At 45.1% G+C, this 20913-nt stretch overlaps 1 protein-coding gene across 36 annotated transcripts in view; it reads right to left on the bottom strand.

Annotated features, from left to right (window-relative positions):
• Ppp6r3 (protein phosphatase 6 regulatory subunit 3) overlaps nt 1-20913 on the bottom strand; it is a 142836-nt gene that overhangs the window by 18478 nt on the left and 103445 nt on the right. For 13 of the 36 annotated variants that reach the window (XM_048807788.1, XM_048807810.1, XM_048807787.1 and 10 more), the window contains 10 exons: nt 20097-20151; nt 18951-19081; nt 13447-13568; nt 10578-10640; nt 10101-10254; nt 8788-8894; nt 7037-7187; nt 1629-1646; nt 1241-1360; nt 394-665 (listed from right to left, as the gene is read on the bottom strand). In XM_048807788.1, coding sequence (XP_048663745.1) covers nt 512-665; nt 1241-1360; nt 1629-1646; nt 7037-7187; nt 8788-8894; nt 10101-10254; nt 10578-10640; nt 13447-13568; nt 18951-19081; nt 20097-20151 — 1075 coding nt within the window. In that variant the 3' untranslated portion in view covers nt 394-511. Of the gene's footprint in view, nt 1-393; nt 666-1240; nt 1361-1628; nt 1647-7036; nt 7188-8787; nt 8895-10100; nt 10255-10577; nt 10641-13446; nt 13569-18950; nt 19082-20096; nt 20152-20913 lie in introns of those variants that run through there. The other 23 variants (XM_048807801.1, XM_048807803.1, XM_048807804.1 and 20 more) reach the window with 10 other exon arrangements.

The following is a 20913-nucleotide window of genomic DNA, read 5'->3' as shown; positions in this document are numbered from 1 at the left end:
GGGGTGGGGTGGGAAGGGAAGGGAAGAAAGCAAACAAAATCTCCCATAGTCAAAACCCCAGGAAAAAGACTGACTTTCTCTGAACCCTAGAAGAACCTGGGACTGAACCACCCCTAGGGCTGGAGTGTGACCCTGCCTTTTCTTCCCAAAGCCCTCATTAAAGCCATCCTGCTCCAGCAGCTCACGTAATTACCTTTGTATGTAAAAAATTCAGAGGCACAAAAACAAACTTCATTTGGGCTAAAATTTATCCAAGTAGAACAGTAAGAGGGCTTGCCCTGCCCTGAATGCAGAACTGAGGGCGCCCCCTGCTGGCTCCCACTGGTGTGGTCTTAGAATGCCTAGAAAATTTGGGGGCAGCAGGGCCAGGGGGAAAGTATGACTCCTTAGAAATTGCTTTAAAGGTCACTTTATTCCTTCTTAAAGGAGGAATATACAATCTTGGATATATGAAATCAAAAGGTTAACTCTGGGATGTGCTAGACACAGCTCCTCGTGGTCCAGGGGATCCTCATTCATCTTCTGGCGCGAGCTCCGGTGCGATCCCAGGCCACCTGGCTCTACCTGTGAGGCCGTGCGAATGGGCCGGACGCTGGCCCTTGGCGGCAGATGCTTTGGCTTGGCCTATTCCTTCAGGCCACTGGCTCAGTCTAAGCAAAAGGTGACTAGAAAGAAAGCATCACATTCCAAATCACATGGCTCTGGCAGTGGGATTTTCACACTTAATCAAGACAAGATCTCTACTTTGAAAAAAACAAGACCACACAGGGATTCACTTAGGGGTGGAGAATAGTAAGGGAAGTCCCCTGCATATCACATGGGCACAAATGTGGGAAACAGTCACCCAGAGCTGTTTGCGCCTGGCGGTTCAGTGACTTTACAGGGGCCACTAAAGCTCCCAGAGGGGCCTGTTATTATTTTCAACTTGGTGCCTCCTGAAAAAGCTGTGTAGTCCGAGCAAGCCTTCCACTCCCAGGAGGTGCCCAAGAGCCAGCTACACTGCCAATCTCTGCGCCCAGGGAGCTCTCGGCCTCGGGTGAGGAGACCAAGTGTTGTTCCCAGGTTCTCTGCTGGGTCACCTGACTAATGAAAGGATTAGTGCCAAGTACACTGCTGAAGGCCTGGGCCTGGCTGTGATGACCCTACAGTCCACACCTAGGTGCCAACCCCTTCCCGACTCCCACAGGACAAGAGCAAGGCCAGGCGGGGCTTGGGAAGAACACAAGGGTGCAGGCAGTACCTCTGCTCTGGGCTACTGCTGGGGGGCCGGGGGGCCGCGCACTTGGCCTCCGCTGGCTCAGGGCTCTCCTCCACTTCTTTACAAGCAGCATCTTGAGAGGTAGACAGTTTTCCTTCCTCACTGCAGGAGAGGAGACACAGGCACATTACACACCTCAGGGACAGTGTCTAGGTGCCAGAGGATGGGGTCACATGCAAATGGCTCTGAAGTCATGACTGCCATGGCGGCAACCCTGGGGCTGAGAGCATGCTCAGGGTGGGAGGGTCACAGGGACACAGACGGTGACAGGGGAAGCACAAAAGGAAAGGGCACACAAAGGTGGGAACCAAGAGAGGGACGATGTAATGTGGCTGGTTCTGACAGAGCGGCCCCGCATCACCGTACATACCGGTAGGATTTCAACACTCTGAAGCCCAGTGTGCAAAACAGAAAAAGAAATGTACAAGAGTTTCAGAATACTCCTAGAAATGAGGGACAGGGGACTACGTCCACGCCTGCACTTAACCAAAACCGCAGAGTTGGTGAAGGCTGTCAAGAGAACCTGTTTGAAGGAACGAGTCTTTATTTCAACCTGTGCTCCTGGGCTGAGCCCATCAGTAACAAGCCGCCAGAGGGCGGACCTCCATCTGCTCACTGGCTGGAAACCTTGGTCAGGAGAGGAGGGCACCCTGCTGCCTGAGCCACATTTAAAGACTTCTCAAAGCCTGGCGCAGAGATGCACGCCTGGAATCCCAGCGACACAGGATGCTGAGGCAGGAGGATGGCAAGTTTGAGGCTTGTCTCAGCTACTTAGTGAGACCCTGTCTCAAAATAAAAAATAAAAAAGGTTGGGGGTGTAGCTCAGTGTTATAAAGAGCACCCCTGGTTTCAACCTCCAGTATTGCGGGGGTGGGGGGAAGAGAGTTGGGAGTTTCCGTCTAACAAAGGGGAAATGTATGAACACTACGAAGGAAAAGCAGGACCCTGAGGAGCTGCTAGTGCAGCTGAAAGCAGACTCCAGGTCCGGGGCTGAGGGGAGTGGGCGGGGAGGATAAGGGTCCCCCCTCAGTGTGGGAAATATGCAGCGGGCCGCTCTGTCAGGGATTCCCATTTTGTACACAATTAAAGTGGCAATAGCTAGAGGTCCCCTTAAGGAAGGGCTGTCATTCTTAACAGCCATGATCTGGATTTGCTTATAAGACACCTAATATTTTAGGATGATTTCTCAGGTAGTTTTCAGATGGTTCCATGTAATTTATAAGTAGAAAAATTAACTGAAATCTAATGATTTGTAACAATCTGAATTACACGGGTCATTACCTCTCTTTTTCGGTGGTGCTGGGGATGGAACCCAGGCCTCACCCATGTTAAACACCTGCTCTACCACGAGTCCCATCCCCAACCCCTGGTTTCTTCTTCTCAAACCTCCTTCTCCACTCCCCTTTGCCCCTTCCTTCTCTATTCCCTGTCCCAGAAGCAACGATTCTAATGTGATTGTAAAATGCATCTTCATTACATGTGTGCATGAGCATATAACCTGCACTGAATCCAACATCTTTTTGTACTTTTCTCTAGACTAAACATGTCTGTAAGTTCCACCTGTTCCTGCCAGGTACAGCCCGGTGCCCACAGTGAGCACCGACCAAAGGGCCTGGCTTCCCAGAGCAATGAGCCCAAAGTGCCCTCTACCTCCAGGCCTCTGAGCCCAGTGCTGCAGTGCTGTCACTGTCCCTGGCCCCTAACAGGCCTGCTAGGCATTTCTCAGGACTCTATACCTGGGAATGGAAAACTCTAGTGGGAAAAAAAAAAGCCCTTCTATCTAGAGTGGCCCCCAATTTGCTTTCCCATCAGCAGCCCCCCCACCCCCGGGGGGGTTCAGGGTCCACAGCACCACCTGCTGTCTAGTTTCAGCTGCTCTAGTAGGAAGTGCCACGAGCTGGGCTCTTCTCACGCACATTCTCCGATAATATGTGGTTTTGAGAATCTCTTCACTTTTTTGTCAGTCTTTTTGTTTACTCATTGTAAACTGACATCTTTTACCCATTTTCTGATTTAAGTGTTTTTTTCCTTTTCTTTATTGGCTTGTGGGAATTCCTTGAACACCTAATGTCAGTATCTTGTTGATCAGGTATAAGCCCCTTTCTTCAATTTGCTGTAGCCTCTTCATCTTGTCTAGAGTACTTCATCAACGGAATTCCTTAAGTACTTTGTTAGAGTTTCTTTTCTTCCACTAACTACCAGGCAACTTTGGCCACATCACATCGGGAAGAGGCCCAACCTGGGAGGATCTGGCCCCTCTCCTACCACACTGACCCTTGTCCATGTGCATGATGACATCACACCATCTGAACAGCTGGCTGCAGCACAACTCAATGTCTGGAAGGGGGGTCTCCTACTCAACTACTCCTTCTGTATCTAAGCAACTCTGGGATGTTATTTTTCCATGAGGTTTTAGAGTATATTTAACAAGTTTCTTCCCCAAACCCCAGAGATTTTTTTACTGAGATTCCATTAAACATTAAGGCTAATCTGGTGGTGGTGGACGACTCTTCGGCCCTACACTTGTCCCACCGCAGTGTGTACACTACTACCCCCACTTGTCCAAGGAAGCTTCAAGTTTTCTCTACAGAGATCTGGATGAAAATAACTCTTTAATTTATAGACCAATATATTTTGTGGTTATTCTGCTTTTTATTACCCATTCTGGTTGCGTATTACTGATTTAGAAAAAAACAACTGATTTTTAAAACTGACCTTGTAACAGTTCTGCTGAATTAGTAATTACAAAGGTCTGTACTGACTTGGTTGTGGCTCACCATTACACCTGTAAATAACCAGTTTACTACTCCTCTCCTAACCCTCATCTATACCTCTGCCTCCTTCCTTTTCCAGGACTGTTTACACCCTGGCAATGATAAGGGACAGCTTATCACTGGTCTTTATCTCAAAGTGAATGCACCTAAAATCTCTTCATTAAATATAGTTGCTGCTGTGACATTTTGGTATTTAATTTTTACATAGGAAATTCACTGCTGTGACTGGATTGCTCAGAGTTTTAATCATGTATAAATATGAAATCTGAGCAAAAAAGTAATATTTTTTTTTAAAGTCTAATGTAAGAAGATTGCAAGGACAGGTTTTTCGGACATGTAATCTCGAACCATCCTTGCCTTCTAGGATAAGCTGCAGCCAATCATTATGAATCATTTGGGATTCAGTCAGTATATCACAACTTATATATCACAACTTTTTTTGCATGGGGCTGATGATGGTGGTGGTACTGGGAATTGAAACTGGGAGTACTTAATTATTGAGTTACACAGCCATATATGTCCCCAGCCCTTTTTATTTTTTTGAGATAGGATCTCACTAAGTTGCTGAGGTTGACCTCAAACTTGCGATCTTCTTCCCTCAGCCTCCTGAGCCACTGGGATTCCAGGTCTGCACCACTGCACCCAGCAATATCTTATACATAACTTCTGCATTTAGTTTGCTTTTAAGTGACATGAGCTGATCATTTTCTGCAATTATCCTTAATTTGGAATGAAGATTTCAATTCTTTGGGCAGGACTCTCACTTCTTCTTTCTGGGGCAACTTGAGAGAGAAACTAAATTCTGGGGCAACTTGAGAGAGAAACTAATGGCCTTGAGTGCCTAACTGGCACTACCTACACTACTACTGTAACTGACAGGCCCCATGTGTTTAGGCATCACACTGGGTTTGCTCTGCCCCTAGTTTTCCTCCAGACAGGTGCTTGTTTGCATCCTCTGTTCATCTTTAAAATCAGGTATTTCATTCTTATTGATATGGGTTCTCTTATATCTCGGCTGATTCTTTGTTGGCTGTGACTCATCTCTTCATTTTAGTGTGTCTTTTGTGATATTAGGAATTAAATTTATCACTATTTTCCTTTATGATTTGGCCTTTTATGTTTAAAAACCACCCCATCCCCAAAACTCTTTTATGCTGTCTTCCTCAAGTTTTGCAGTTCCACCTTTCATATTCATGTGGAGAAAGAGACCCAATTCCACTTTTCTCCAGAATCGATAGTCCCTTTCATTTGTGCACTCCAAGGTGCACCACGTCTCTGCAGTGGAGCCTCTGCATGACTGCCAGGCTGCGTCGTCTCCGTGAGGACAGCCTTTACTAGGAAGCCCTGGAGTCCAACGTGGGGATGCCTTCACCTTTTTCCTTCAGAGTAACCTTGGCTCTTCTCTGCAGGCTTTGTCTTTATAATCACAATTTTCGTGCAACTTTGTGCTGGGATCTTGACACAAATTTTATTAATTCATAATTTGTTGAGAAATGCCAAAGATATTTCCATTAGTGAACATGGCAAATCTCTGTATTGATATTTAGGTCTTCCAATAAACTTCCGTTAATTTCTTTTCTCATTACAGTCTTTTTAGTTGTAGATGGACACAAGATCACTATTTTATTTATTTATATTTATGTGTGCTAAGGATTGACCCTGATGGCCCACACATGGTAGGCAAGCGCTCTACCACTGAACTACAAGCCCAGCTCTAAGGTCACATTCTTACACATAAGATTTGACATTTTATTAAGGACAAATAGGCAAACCTAGAATACCCCATATTGTTTATAGGACAGAGTGATTTTTCTTTGTAACCAGTAAACGCACTAAACTTCCCTATTAATTCCAATACGTGTCTGTAGATTCATCTTCTAGGTGGAAAATCATATTCTATAAACAATGATCATTTTGCCTGTTTATAACCACCCTCACTCCCTCACTCCTTTTGCTTTTTGATGCTGTGTTTGCCAAGACCCCCGGGGCAGCACCGACAAAAGCAGTAACTCTGCAAACAGGTCACCTCTAATATCCTTCTGTCCAAACAATCCCCCGTGTCACACCCTGGTGGCGCAGCCATGGTCAGGCCCTCAGAACACACTTCTGGCTGCTGCAGTTCCTCCCTGGGAGCCCTGACCACACATGCACATGTGATACCAGGTCAGGACTGAGTCTCCTCCCTCATACGGTTTTGTTTTGCAGCCATGGCAAGCACCAGGAAGCATCCTCTGCAACCTCTCAGCATTGCCGCAGAAAAAGGGCACTAAAATTCTAGGCACTGGTTTAGCTGCAGTCCATAAAACTTGAAAGAAGACTTTTTTTTTTTCTTTTTGTGGTACTGGGGATTGAACACAGGGATTCTCTACCACTGAGCTACATCCCCAATCCTTATTTTTTTGAGACAGGGCCTTGCTAAGTTGCTGAGGCTGGCTCCAAACTTGTCATCCTCCTGCCTCTGCCTCCCAAGTAGCTGGTATTACAGGTGTGCTCCACCATGCCTGACTGAAGTTTTTTCATTACTCAGCTTTAAAATTCCATTCTGATTCTTTTTTGGATCCATAAGTTTGAAAGTAAGGTTGCTAATTTCCAAATATAATTTTTTAAATAGTTACAATTTTGCTACTGAATTAGAATGACTGCATTACATCTGGAGACAGTGTCCCATCTGTATGACACTGAGCCTTTGGGCCTGAGCTCCACAGCTTCCATACAAGTCAATTTCTACCAGGAGTCAAAGTGTGCTAATTTCCATAACTGCCAATCTGCTAGACTCAAAATACAGTCTTCTGAACGCAAACACACACAGGGAGAAGGACATTTTAGGAGCCTAAACTTTCCATCTCTTCATTAAGATTAATGAATTTAATGAAGATGTTAGGACGACTTCAAGTTAATGTCTCAACACTCATTTCAATCAAATAAACATTTCCATGTCTGGGGCTTCTCCCCAACCATTCTCCAACCAACTGACGCCGCAGGACGGACCATCTAGCCCAGTTACCTTTTGAAGACTGCGGTCTCCGTCTTGGCATCCACGGTGAGGCTGAGTGTTTCCTTCATGCCGCCATTCATCACCGTCTCAGTTACCTTGTCTGCACTCTCGGCATCCTCCTCTCCATCGGAGCTGGCTTCCATGGCCACACTGCTTGGTGCTGAAAAGAGTACACAGCTGATGGTCACATATACCAAACCCCACCTGGAACCGTCATCCCTCTGTTAAAGGGCCCTGCCCGTGTCACATCTACTGCTTGCGGATGATGACAGAATGTTTGTCTGGTGCTGCTTGGCTGAATTCTTACGGGCCACTGGGGTCACGAGCCACAGTTTCTTCATTGGAGAACTGGTGAGAAACCTACAGCCTTCACAGCTGTGTCCACCTCTGACCTGGCTTTCACACAGCAACCCTGGTGCTCCCGATGGTCCCACTCTACAGAATGGGGCAGAGGACACAGTCACCAGTTCTTGCCTCTATCCACTTGGGTCTAGCCTTTTCTTGCCTTTTTTACTGTCATTTTCTCGTGCTGTTCTGGTCATCCCTTTGTAAGTTGTAGTGGTTATAAACTTGAGTGAATGGCAAACTGCCCTGGATTCCAACCCTAGTACTGCCACTTCCTGGATGTGAACCCTTGGGCAAGGAACCTTACCAGTGCCTCAATATCCTCACCCATAAAGTGGAACCAGTGAGGCGACTTACAACAGCTGAAGGACTGTGACTACCTATTCAAATGTTTAGGAGCTTGATAAATAAAACCACACTAGCCCTTGGCTTTAGTCCTCCCCAGGCCCCTGCTTCTGGGGGCCTCTTCTTGCATCATCTTTCTTTTCCAAGGACTCATGCTCTGTTCCCTCTACATACTCCCACACTCCCAACTCCCCACCATACCCCCACCTCCCCAAACCCAAGTCATTGGTGGAAAGGTTCAGAAGCTGGCACGATAACCACACCTGTAATCTCAGCTACTAGAGAGGCTGAGAAAAGGAGATGGCAAGTTCTAGGCCAGCCTGGGCAACTTAGTGAGGCCCTGTCTTGTAATAAAATAAAATTTTTAAAAAAGAGCTGGGGTGTAGCTCAGGGGTAAAATACATGTCTAGCATGTATGAGGCCCTGGGTTCTGTCCCCAGTACTTGGGGGGAAGCCCAAATGGTTCACACCTGCTGCAAGGAACATCTGTGAACATTCTGAGTAGTAAGGCAAACCATGGTGCTGAGGTGGAGCTCTGTGGTAGAACACCTGCTTAGTATGTGTAGGCTGGATCCTCAGCAGCACGTATAAGTAAACGTAATAAAGGTTTATTGACAACTAAAAAAAAAACAAAAAAATAAGGCAAACCATGGGAACTTCAGACACTATGACCATTTTATCTGCTCATAAAGGTGAAAGCAAAATAAACAGTCCCACAGCCTCAAATAGGTCCAGAGATGACTGGGGCCAGGCCTGACGTGTCTGCATCAGTTTCTGGTTTTGTTCGTCCTAGGTGCTGGAAGTCAAGGCAGTCCTGCGCTCTGGGCCTCAGGGGCCTCACCTGTACACTGTCCTCACCTGCACACAGACAGGTCTGACAATCTATAGACCTCTTATTGCTAGAATCAACGGGCTACGGTTCTGGAACAACATACACAATTTCTTTTCCTTGGGTGCCCTGTGGACATCAGGGCCACTCTCTTATTTTCCTGGTCCTGTGAGGTCCAACTCTGAGTCAGGTCTGGGTGCCTAAGCCTGCTATATGCGTGCTGGCCCGGTTTTGCGCTCACCCTCTGGCTGTGCTGCCAAGGCAGTGACACTGGGAGTCAGGGGGTCCATGGCTTCAGTGCTGGTTTCCATTTCCACTGGAGAATTACTCCTTAAGGAATCTTTAGTGCTTTCAGAAAAGAGAAAATTCAGATGTTAGCAGTGGGAACAGTCCTCAGCCACCTCATTATTCACAAAAACCCTCTGAGAATAAGTGTGGAATAAAATCAGTCAGCCTCTGTAGGAGGAGCAGGGCTGCACACTCCAGAGACACACAGGTGGCTATCTGGAGGGTAGGAGGGCAAAGCTTTAGAAGGCCAGGCCCTCAGGGAATTGGAAACAGGCTCAACAGGCCCCACAGTAACCACCAGGCTCCTAAGGCCTGGGTGATAGACTTCAAAACTTTCACAAAAATCGTGACTAACCTCCAGGCAAACTGCCTGGAGGCATGGGCTATCTTAATGCTACTCATTGTGGAAACTACAAAAACACAGGAAGAAACACCAGGGGACCAAGCCATGGGGCAGAAGGCTAGTGAATCTGCTTCCAATAATCCCAGAGATTGCTGTGCAGGGTTCAAGAGAAGCATTCCTAAGTAACCACAGGCTCTTTCCCCGCAGGCAGGAAGAACTTGGTCCTATGCTGGAGCAGAAAGAACTCCTACTTTGGAGACATTTTCACTTGGAATCTCACTTGGAGCTTGGAAGAGCTCAATGCTACTACTAGAGGTGCTACGGAACACTGCAGGCTGTCCTTTGCTTTTAGGATGGTGACTGAGGGCTCAGAGTTTGTCTTCCTATCTTCTGCATTATCAGCAAGTGCTTATTAGGATAGGGAAAGCAATGAAGTCTTTCAAGTGGGGTGATGGAGATTATTGTTTGTTTTTTTCCTAGTAGACAGAAGAAAACATTTAGCAAGTCTAATGGGACTTGAAATCCATAGTTGATACTCAAAGGCTGACAATGCTATTCAGGAAAATTATACAATCAGAGGCTTCTGTCTTGCAGAATAATACAAATAACAAGGCTAACACAGGATACAAGTGGAGCTGGAAAAGCCAACAGGGCTGTCATCCCTGGCCATGTCCTGCCAAGGCTCAGAACAAACCTTCCCAGGCCACTTGTTCAAGAGCTCCCCCTTTCCCAATTGGTCCTAGAGTAAAGGAAGATGGTGACTGCTTTGCTTGTGATGGAGCTGTCCGTACCTCCCCCATGTTGGCTTCCAATCTAGCTGACGGCACTATTTCAACTCAGAGGTCAGTGAAGGTAAGAAACATAGGTTAGGAGTGAACACTATTATTCCTGTGGAAATGGTCAGACAGCACACACTCACTCACCTCAGAGATGACGTGAACTCTGAAAAAGAAGCCCAGCCCGTCTCCTTAGTTGGCATTGGCTCCTCTGTGCTCCAGACATCAGAGCCCACTGAGTCTAACGGAGTGCCATGGGTGGTCTCCATTGGGACATCAAAGTTGGCCGACCAGCTGGGTGCTGAAACGAGGCAAAACATTTTGTTTGGAGACTATTTCAGTAGGTTGGTGTAACACAAAGTATTTCTTGTGCAGTATCCGGGCCTACGGTCCAGACTACTCTGGAAGCTGAGGGAGGAAGATGGCTCAAGTCAAGAAGCCAAGGAGCTCAAGCCTGGACAAAGAGAGATCCCATCTCAAAGAAAGAAGAGAAAAGAGGAGGCGAGACAAGAAAGAAAAAGACAAAGATACTTTCCTAACAGATTAGCAATGACAAAGAAAGACGGGGGCCATAGAGAAAGGGAATTCTAGCTGACCACTAAGAGGCCTGGGAAGGGCAGTCACCTGGAGGGCACCATGACAACACCGCCTCATTACTGATTCTCCTTTCAGCCAGCAGGTTCATTCCTAAGAGGTTTTTCCAACAGAAATATTACACAAGGATACAAAGCCACACATAAAAGATGTGTTCATGTTAACTTCTGAGTTCTGACAAATGTTCCAAGAATCTATTAATACTGGGAAAAGCAGCTGAAGGGTCTCTGGAACCTTCTGGACTATCTTTGCAACTTTTCTGTAAATAACTTCCAAAGCAATAAGCCTATTTTTAAAAAAGAACATACTAGTTATGCAATTGTAGTAAGTTGGACACACCCAGGATGCTTCCCAGTGCAGGTCCGGCTGCACCTCCCAGGCTCCATGGCTTCGCTGCAGTCCCCCGTGGATAAGCTCACACAGTGGGAAAGCTACTGGCCTGAAGGCTTGGGGCTGCTCTCCAAGACTGGAGCCACAGGGCTGCTCAGCTGTGCTCCCTGTGCCTGCTACCCAAGTCTGGGCCTAACCAGAGGTCTGTTCAGTGTCCCTTCAATGAAGTCAGGTAAAGTCAGGTCTCTGCTTGCTCTGCCTGTGCCCAGCGCTTTTCTTCACAGTCTAGAGACCCTCAAACCCTGTGGGAAGCCCTGCTCTCCACCAGGGTGTTTTCTACCACAGTCAGAAGCCTCCAGGCTGTCGGGAAGAAATGCTAGGGGACCTGCTGGCCATCTGGGATGCTTGTCCCAGGAACAGATGATTGAGATGTACCTGTGCCAAATAGAAACATTCCAATTTTAGAGAGAGAACTTTCTGGGACTTTGAGCAAATGAAAGCTTTCCAAGTTCCTTCCTCACTGTTCAATTCAGACAAGGACTGTCTATACCACAAGGAGCCGAGTTGGGGTTTGTTTGGTATGTCTTGTCCTTGAATCTGTGTGAGTATGGCAGAGCTCCGCGACAGCCATGAGGGATAATACCTGAATGTTTCAAAGTCTCACCTCAAACCTCAAAAAAGCAAATCTGACAGGTATTTCTGCCTGCTTACCTCAGGCCGAGTCAGGAATCACTCCATTAGAACCAGAGCTCCACTCACGTGCAGCTCACTCGACAGGACTTCTCCACCGTCACCTGGGGCACAGTGCTTCCCAGGTAGCCCAGAGCCAGTCTAACGTGAGAAACTCTTCTCCACAGTGCACAAACCCCCAAAACACCAGAGGTCAGCCCTCCTTGTGCACTCAGAGATCTGATGAAAAGAAGCCTTGCCCAAGCAGCAGGGACGCTGGAAGGCTGGGGTCCTGTTGTGCTGGCCCAGGGAGTTAGCCCGGGTGTTCTCCTCTCTCCCCATCCCCACCCAGTTCTAGAGTCACAGTGCAATAGTGCGTGGTCTCCTCCAAGTCCTTTATCACACCCCAGCCCCTCAAAGCACCAGTTCTGAAATGTTCTTCCTCATCTTACAAGGAAATTCTACACATGCTAGGACATGATGAAGCTCAATACTGCAATGAGTGTAATAAGCCACCCACAAGGGAGAATGACCATGTCGTTCCACTCAGAGGAGCTGTCTGGAGCAGTCGAGTTCACAGCTTCAGAAAGCAGGATGGGGTGCCCGGGGTGAGGCAGCGGACAATGGGTTGAGTGCTCTCTGGGCACCAGATTTCAGTTTGGTCAGGTGAAACAGTGTGTGTACATTAGCAGCCTTCACTAAACCGACCTTTCTGGACCAGAAGACAAGGGTGTATCTGCCCTGTCACCTCCTTCTGCATCCCTACCAGCTCTCCTATTTCTCACATATATCAGCAGCTCAATGGTGTTCCTGTCCCCAGCATGGATTTTCTAGTCTAGCTCTTACAGTCTGCCACAAATACCTGTTTAATCCTCAGGGTCCCTAGAACTTTCAAGATAGGATTCTGGACCTGGCTCTTGGCCTTACTGTCTCTCTCCTTCTCATCCTGTTCTTGAAGTACATTAAGCAGCTTGGGTCTCAGTGCCTTCTTGTTAGTTGTTCTGTCTTTCAAACTGGCTGATTCCTAGTTGTCCTTGAGCACCACACCCTCAGGGAGGTCTGTGCAGATGCTGGGCAGCGCTGAGCTTCCCTCTTCCAGCACTCTGCTCTCCCAGCAGGCCCTGCGTGTTGGGGGTACAGCCAGAGAGAGGCTGCACCTGGGGCACAGGAAGTCCTGGATAAAGGCAAGCTGACCTGAACTGGGAAAGATGTAGGGGCTGGTGGGCAACCCTCCTCTCTTCCCTGGCTCTAGAGTAGATGTGCTGGATGACAGCTCTGAGGGTCCCATAATGGACCAAGGAAATGAAGGCCTTCCTAGCAACAGGAAGGTGGTCAGGCTTGGGGAAAGCCCACTGTCAACCTGAGTGACTCCTTCCCATGAAGGTTTTCCCAAATTTTATAAGTCAGCAGTGTTTGTAAGTCAACTCTTCTTGGTAAGTAGAAGGGTGCAGACTGATTCTTAGTTGAACAAGTTTTATCGCCGTAAGTTTCATAAATAACTGTGAAGAACCCATTTAAAGATGCTTAAGCATTATGTTGCTTTCTCTGGTCTATTCCATTTATGATTCCACAAAACATCTTTCCTCACCTCTGCCAGCCTGTGGTTTTCCCCTTTGGCTACAGCACAGGTCTGCGGAGGCTGAGGGGGGACTTCCCAAGGTACAAAGTCCTCTGGCCAGACTCACCCGAACAATAACACCCATGGCCAAAGCCTAACCTGTTCCTTCTGGGAGGCTGGGTGCCAGGACTTAAATCTACAAGGGATTCATACCACCAGGTGTGCTTCCACTTGACTATTCATTCAGAAGCCACTTCAGACACAACAGACTGTGATTTTGCCTATTTTTCAAAATACAAATTTAACACATCACAACTAACACATAAGAACTAGGTGACTTACGTTCATTCAGGTCTACCTCCATTTTATCCTCTGTATTGGCGCTACTGGACTCAAACAAGTCCTGCTTTGCTCCATCTTCTTCTTCAGAATCTGTACTTTCTTCGCTGTCTGTACTCCCCGAGCTGCGAAGAAAGAAAAAGGACTGAAATATTTAATGCTGCTTATCAGCCACCAGCTACATCCAGAACAAGCAAAAGGTCACCTAACAAAATAAGATCAACGGTGCTTCCACCTTGTCACTGCCTACAGGCAGCCTCACTGGGACATGGGGAAGTCACGTGGCTGTGCGGGTGGAACTTCACATGTAAGTCAGCAACTGCTCCCCAGCTGGGGTCCCCAAAGGTGCAGACCACCATCTAGACGGCTGCTCCAACAGGCAGGCAGTGTGTCCCACCATGGGGTAAGCTGCACTTTCCTAGTGACCATGGATGATGACCATCCTTCCATGTGTTATCTTGTCATTTTGTCCTTTCTTAACTTTTTTCACATTTTTAGAGCGTTTAAAAATTTGACATGTATTTTTTTTTAATTGGGTAAAGAGTCTTAACTCTGCATGCAGATTCTTTATCCAATTCATGACTTGAATTTTCAGTGTGCAGTGTTTTCCTTGAGTGTCTTGTGAAGATTTTATAAAGCTTTAAAATTTGACATTCAACTAACCAAATCTTTTTCATGTACTATGCTTTAAAGACGTATCTAAGATGAACTCAGATCACGTGATTTTCTACATTTTCCTTAGCAGCTTTGATTTCTTGCCTTACGTTGGGGCATAAGTTCCACTGTGTTACTGTGAGTCTGTAGTTAAGAAATGGTTTGAACATGGATGTCCAAGTGTCCTAGCACTGCTTGCTGAGACTGCTGCTTCCACGGCAATGCCTCAGCACACCCATCCACAGCCGAACTGGCCTGTTTTCAGGCTCTTCATTCTGTCCACAGACCCACTCCCTATCTCCTTATAAATATCACAATGTCTCCATTACTGCCTCCTGAAATCAAGTGCTAGAGCTCCAATTTTGCTGCTCTTTATGAAAGTCACCTGGCTGTCCTATTCTATAGTCTAGGTTCTTTGTACTTCCACATCAATTTAAGAAGGATGTTGCTAGTGATAGTGCTTAGTCTACAGGTGGACCTGGGAGAACTGGCACCTGCACAATACTGAGTCTTCCATTCATCAATATTTGTCTTTGTCTTGTCTCAGCTACATATAATGGATCTCAGTGCACACGCTTTACACGTGTTGTTAGATTTATCCCAACATATTTAATATTTTTGATGCCATTATGAAAAGCATTGTTTGGTAATTTCAATTTCAACTGTTACTTTCAGTCATACAATACACAATTATATTGACCTTGTACAACACAACCTTGCTAAATGCATTTCAATTATTCCAGTAGTCTTTTCTGCATCAATGGTCATGCTGTCTGTGAGCAGTTTTATTTCTTGCCTTACAATCTAGATGCCTCTCTTCTTTCCCACTTGGGGCATTAGCTAGCAGTGAAGGATAATACTGAAGCAAAGCTGCTTGAGAAGACATTCTTGTCTCATTCCTGCTATTAGGGGAAGTTACTTGATCTTTACTGCTAGGTGTAATGCCAACAGCAGCTTTCTACATACTTCAATCAGGAGGAAGAAATTTGCTTCTAATTGCCAAGTTTCTACCACGAATGGACACTGATCGTTTTGTAACACATCCTCGCTGACAGATTTTAATATGCTGGCTGGGGATATAACTCAGTTGGTAGAGTGCTTACCTAGCATACACAAGGCTCTGGGTTCAATTTCCACCCCCCTCCCCCCCACACACACACAAAGATTTAAGATGCCGAAGCAATTCCACATTCTGGGAGTTAACCTCGGTCATGACACGTTATTGCATCTAATTTCCTTATGCTCTTAAGGAGTTTCTATATGTATTTTCAGGAGAACTACTAGCTACTTTCCTCTTCTTATACAAGAATGCCAAATTTTGGTAATCTGCTACACTAATGGGGCTTCAAAGAATTAGATGGGCAAAAATTTCTGGGTAGAACTGGTTTAGCATCTTTCTAAAATGTTTGGTAGAATTTGACAGCAACGTCACTGGAACTGGAATTTCTACTTTCTGGTGGTAAGTTTTAAAACTAAAAATTTGACACCTTTAATAGACAGGATCATTCAGGTGTTTTTTGCTTCAGTTTTAGTACTTTGCATCTTTAAAAGATCACTTGGGGTTTACTGGCATAGAGTTGTTCATAATTTCCTTATTATCTTTTACATCTTCCAGGTCTACAGAATGTAGACTAATGTCACCTCTCTCATTCTTGATACTAACATCACCTTTTTTTTTCCTGATCATTCTGGCTAGAAGTTTATCAATTTTATTGATTTTCCTGAAGAACAACTTGGTTTTACTAAGTTTTCCTACTGCTTTTCTGTTTTGTACTTCACTGAACTCCACTCTAATCTCTGTATCAGTTATTTCTGCTTACAAGGGTTTAATTTGCTCTTTTCCTAGTTTCTTTATGTAGAAGCTGAGGCTATTCTTTCTTCATTTCTAATACACCAGTTAGTGCTAAGAATAATTTTCTGTGTAAAGTTTTAGCTTCATCTCCCAAATTAAGCATAGTACTGTGGAAATTTTCCCTTTGATTTCTTCTTTTCACCCATGTGTTACTCAGTTTCTAAATATTTGTAGATTTCCCAGAGTTCTTTCTGATGCTGATTTCTAATTTAATTCCATGTTGATCAAAAAATGACATGATCTCTTTAGACTTTATTGGGATTTGCTTTATTCTCTGAACATGGTCAATTCTTGCTAAATATTCCACCAACTTGCAGGACTGAGTATTCTGCTGTTGGGCAGACTTCTTTAGAAATGTGCAAGTGGAACATTTCAGGGGACAGTGCTGTGCAACTGTTCCACAGTCTATGGCTTCTGCGTGTTCAACTCTGTCTGCTCCGTCTTCTTCATGAATTGACCATTTTGTTATTGTATTTTCCCTTTGAAATAATCTTGGAGATTTCCTAGCTTTTTGTTTTACTGGTATTGGTGTGGTTTACCTTCTTCCCTTTGACCTGTTTCTGTCTGCATGTCTGACTGTTTCAAAGGCATATGAACTTAGGCTTTGTTTTCTAGTCTAATCTGATGTGTTTACCTTTCATTTATTTTTTATTTCCTGGTGCTGGGGGCTGAACCCATGGTCTTGTACCAGCACTCTGCCACAAAGCTAATCCCCAAACCCTTGCTCTCTAGTGGGGGCCTCTGGGTTGCTTAGTTAACATGATGAGTACCATCATCTTACTGTTAGTTTGTCCAGCTGCCCTTTGCTCTCTTTTGCTGCCTTCATTTGGAATTTTTTATGATCTTATTTCCTATTTGGCTTGTTAACATTACTCCTGCTCTGTTTTGGTGACTGCTCTAGGGTTTGTAGTATATACGTCTTGAACTTATTTCAGCCTATCTTAAAGTGACAGAATCCAAAACCAGAAACAAAGCAAATGTCCATCAACAGGAAAAAAAGATACACACTAGTACATCCAATTAATAAATACTACTCATCAATAAAAAATAAAAAGGTATTGATGCATTACTTGGCACAATGGCCCTCAAAATAATTATTCTGAGTGAAAAAAGCTAGATAAAAAGTGTGAAATGTATTACTTCATTTATATAGTTCTTGAAAGTGCAAGTTAATCTAAAGGAAAAGAAAGCAGACAAGGCTCAGAAACAGGAGGGCTACAAAGGGCATAAGAACATGGAACCAACCCAGGTGCCCTTCAATAGATGAATGGATAAAAAAAAATGTGGCATTTATACACCATGGAGTATTACGCAGCACTAAAAAATGACAAAATCATAGAATTTGCAGGGAAATGGATGGCACTAGAGCAGATTATGCTTAGTGAAGCTAGCCAATCCCTAAAAAACAAATACCAAATGTCTTCTTTGATATAATGAGAGCAGGGAGGAAGAGCAGGAAGAAAAGATTCACATTAAACAGATACATGAGGTGGGATGGAAAGGGAGAGAAAAGGGAAATTGCATGGTAATGGAGGGAGACCCTCATTGTTATACAAAATTACATATAAGAGGTTGTGAGGGGAATGGGAAAATAAACAAGGAGAGATATGAATTACAGTGGATGGGGTAGAGAGAGAAGATGGGAGGGGAGGGAGGGGGGATGGTAGAGGATAGGAAAGGTAGCAGAATACAACAGTTACTAATAGGGCATTATGTAAAAATGTGGATGTGTAACCGATGTGATTCTGCAATCTGTATTTGGGGTAAAATTGGGAGTTCATAACCAACTTGAATCTAATGTATGAAATATGATATGTCAAGAGCTTTATAATGTTTTGAACAACCAATAAAAAAAAATTTTAAAAAAAAGAATGTTTGGGGGTGAAGGACAAGCCTGTGGTCCTAACTGGGGTGATGGTTTCAACAAGGGTCACACGCATAGTTCTTTAGCATGCAGCCTAGTGTGTATCAATTTCACCTCCACAGAGTTGCTGTGTACACAACCCTGCCCTCTCAGCCTGTGCTCCTCCTGGGGGCCAAGGGCTTTCCGCCAGGCATTTCTCCCACCACATGTCCTTCTGCCCTTTCCACACCTGGTGCTCTGCAAGGCCACTCAGAGATACCTCTCCACATGAGGACCAAAACCTCATAGTAAATGGCAACCAACAAATCTGACTGGAACTTTGTCTTTAAAAAAAGGTCACCAAAAAGACACCTGCCTTTTACTGTCTGGCTCTAAAGCTACAGCAGCTATCTTGTAATCAGGGGATAAACCAACATGCAGAAGATAACAGAGCAGGAATAAATGAGACTCCAGGTCAATTCTAGATTACAAGAACAACATACCCTTCCCTGCTTAAGCTATTATAGAATCCTCCATGATCTGTGGCAGTCACTGAGAGATGCAACCCAAGTGCCAGCACACACAGGGACCAGGCAGCTCCAACGACACCTGGGAGATGGGGTGGGAGCTTTACTTTCCTTCTATACCCCTTCTGTTCCCTTTGAATTTTAGGCCATGTGAGAAACACTACTTATGAAAAAAATAAGTAAATTTAAAAAAGTTCAGCTACTGCTCTGCATCCCCGTCTCAGCTCTATGAAGACTCCGATGATGAGCACTCACATAGCTAGAACTGCCAGCACGCAGAAGAGCATCTCTTCAGATTTTTGGGACAAGAGTGATGAAAAGAAGACCCGATGGACCTAGATGGTATCCACGGCCAAGACCCCATCTTTCAGGATAAACTTTTGGAAATGACTTGAGACAATAATAACTCAGCTGCTGCTATCACTGGGGGAACACTACTTAGTCAAAGGAACGAAGTGACACACTGATCGGACACTTGCAGCATTTTCCAGTGTGTGGCTGTGACTGCGGCACTACAGAGAGGAGAACCAGCACCAGCTCCCCTGGGTTCCCAGGGGCTTCCTCCTCACCATGGCCGCTCGTCTGCTACACGAGCTGCATGCAATCAGGGCTACAGAAAACCCTCCTTCACCTGGATCGCCTCTGGGACTCTGGCGTACATGCAATGTGCTTTTCCTCCCAGATGTCCTCCTCGTCAGAGCCACCATCATCAAACTGTTGTATTCTCTCCTTACAACACGCTTCAAACAGAGCAATATTACCCTAAATAAAACCAAGAGTGAGAAAAAGAAGAAAAATTTAAAATCTTATCGTTTTCTCCCCCAAGTAACCAACATGAATTGCGTTTTTTCAATTTGCGTTAAAATACAGTGTCCAGGGGCTGGGGCTATGGATCAGCGGTAGAGCGCTTGCCGAGCACAGGCGAGGCCCTGGGTTTGATCCTCAGCACGACATAAAAATAAATAAGTAAAATAAAGGTATTGTGTCCAACTACAAAAAATAAATAAATAAATAAATAAATTTAAATGGTTTTTTTAAAAAAAATACAGTGTCTATCACACCAAAATAAAATGTAAGCATCTAATTTCAACTTCTGTGCAAGTAACAAGAAGCCCTAAAAGATGTGCACAGCCTGCTTGCAAGTGGCTTGGCCACACACTTCTCTCAAACCCACTTTCACCTAGTCGAAGCCCCATAGCGGTTAAACTTCCCTCCTGCCCCAGAGAGGCAGTCCCAGATCTTTCCAACAAGGAAAAATGATTCATGCTCCCTCTGCAGCTCCCAGTCCAGTTCACAGTGATGAGTGGCATGGTCCCAATCAGCTGCTGTTTCTAGCTCATCGCACCAGCAAGGAAACCAGTGGTCTCTCATGCTAATCACCCTAAAATCAAAGCTTTGCTCATTCCAATGGAGGCTGCACCTGGGTTTTCCAAGAAGCCTGGTGATGAGGTGAGCCCTGGTCCAACCCAAGTTTCTCTCCTGGTAATATAAAGGAGACAAACTGCAGGCTTCCCTTTGAAGCCAAATGTCTATGCTGCCATCACAAGTCACCCTGGTTTCATGAGCGCAGTCACAACTTAAGCCAGGGTTGCAACCTCATACCCGCAGGGCTAGGCAGCCCTCTAGAGTAGGTGACACGTGTGACGTCAATCTGATCTGTGGGCTCCAGGAGTATAGAGGGTACTAGTGCATGTGGCAACCACACCCGGGCTCCAACAAAACCCAATTCCACCCTTCATGTGCCCTGTTACTCGCAACAGGAAATTTTCATACTTACACTTTCATTTGTATTGAGAGTAAAGTTGATGTCTGACACCCGATCAAAAGAAACACTGTAAAAAGAATATAAGTGTAAAAACTGTTAATTATCTATAGGCTCCCAGAATCGGTATTCATGAAATTTCCTAAATTCAAAGCATTCACATTATCATCAAAATCTCTAAAGGAAAAACTGAACAAAACAATCTTCTTGTATAAATTATGCACCCCTCTTGGCATCAAGGATGCCAGGGGTGGGATGGAAATCTGAGACATAGCCTCTAGGAAACCTAAAAGCCTTCCAACAAAGAATTTGACATCATGGTAACAACCACAGTTCCATGAACCATACTAATACAATCAAGAAAAAAGATACTTGCAAAGAAAAACTACATTAAAACCTGAAAAAGTAGAGAAATGTTGTCAGGCATCAAGCTTTCTCCAGTTACAGCTAAATCCATACCAATCACAGGCAATCCCCAAAAGCATAGCCAGGAAAAGAGGAGGCAGGAAAACATTCACAGTGAATAAAACTGTAAATGCAATTCTTGAGCAGATGAAGCTTTTAATTCTTAAGAGATCTGTTCTAATCAATTGCTATTCCAAGCATCAAGTTTTAAAGAGATCTGGATTCCTACTAAGTAACACTCCTTGAGTCCAGACAGGTCAAGTAGGGGTCTGAAGGCTCTCAGGTGAGGTGGGGGTTACAAGCCTGGGTAAAAGCTCCTGGACTAAACATGTAACTCTCCAGGAGAGTTCTCGCTCTTTCTGGATTGAGGTAAGCCAATCCTTAAGGCAGCCGACAGCCCTCAAAGCCTGCTGTTTACAGTGGAACC

Source organism: Marmota marmota, unplaced genomic scaffold, assembly GCF_001458135.2.
Source record: "Marmota marmota marmota unplaced genomic scaffold, marMar, whole genome shotgun sequence".
NCBI lineage: Eukaryota > Metazoa > Chordata > Mammalia > Rodentia > Sciuridae > Marmota > Marmota marmota.
Note: the sequence above shows the minus strand (reverse complement) of the source record. Positions and strands in the feature narration are given on the sequence as shown.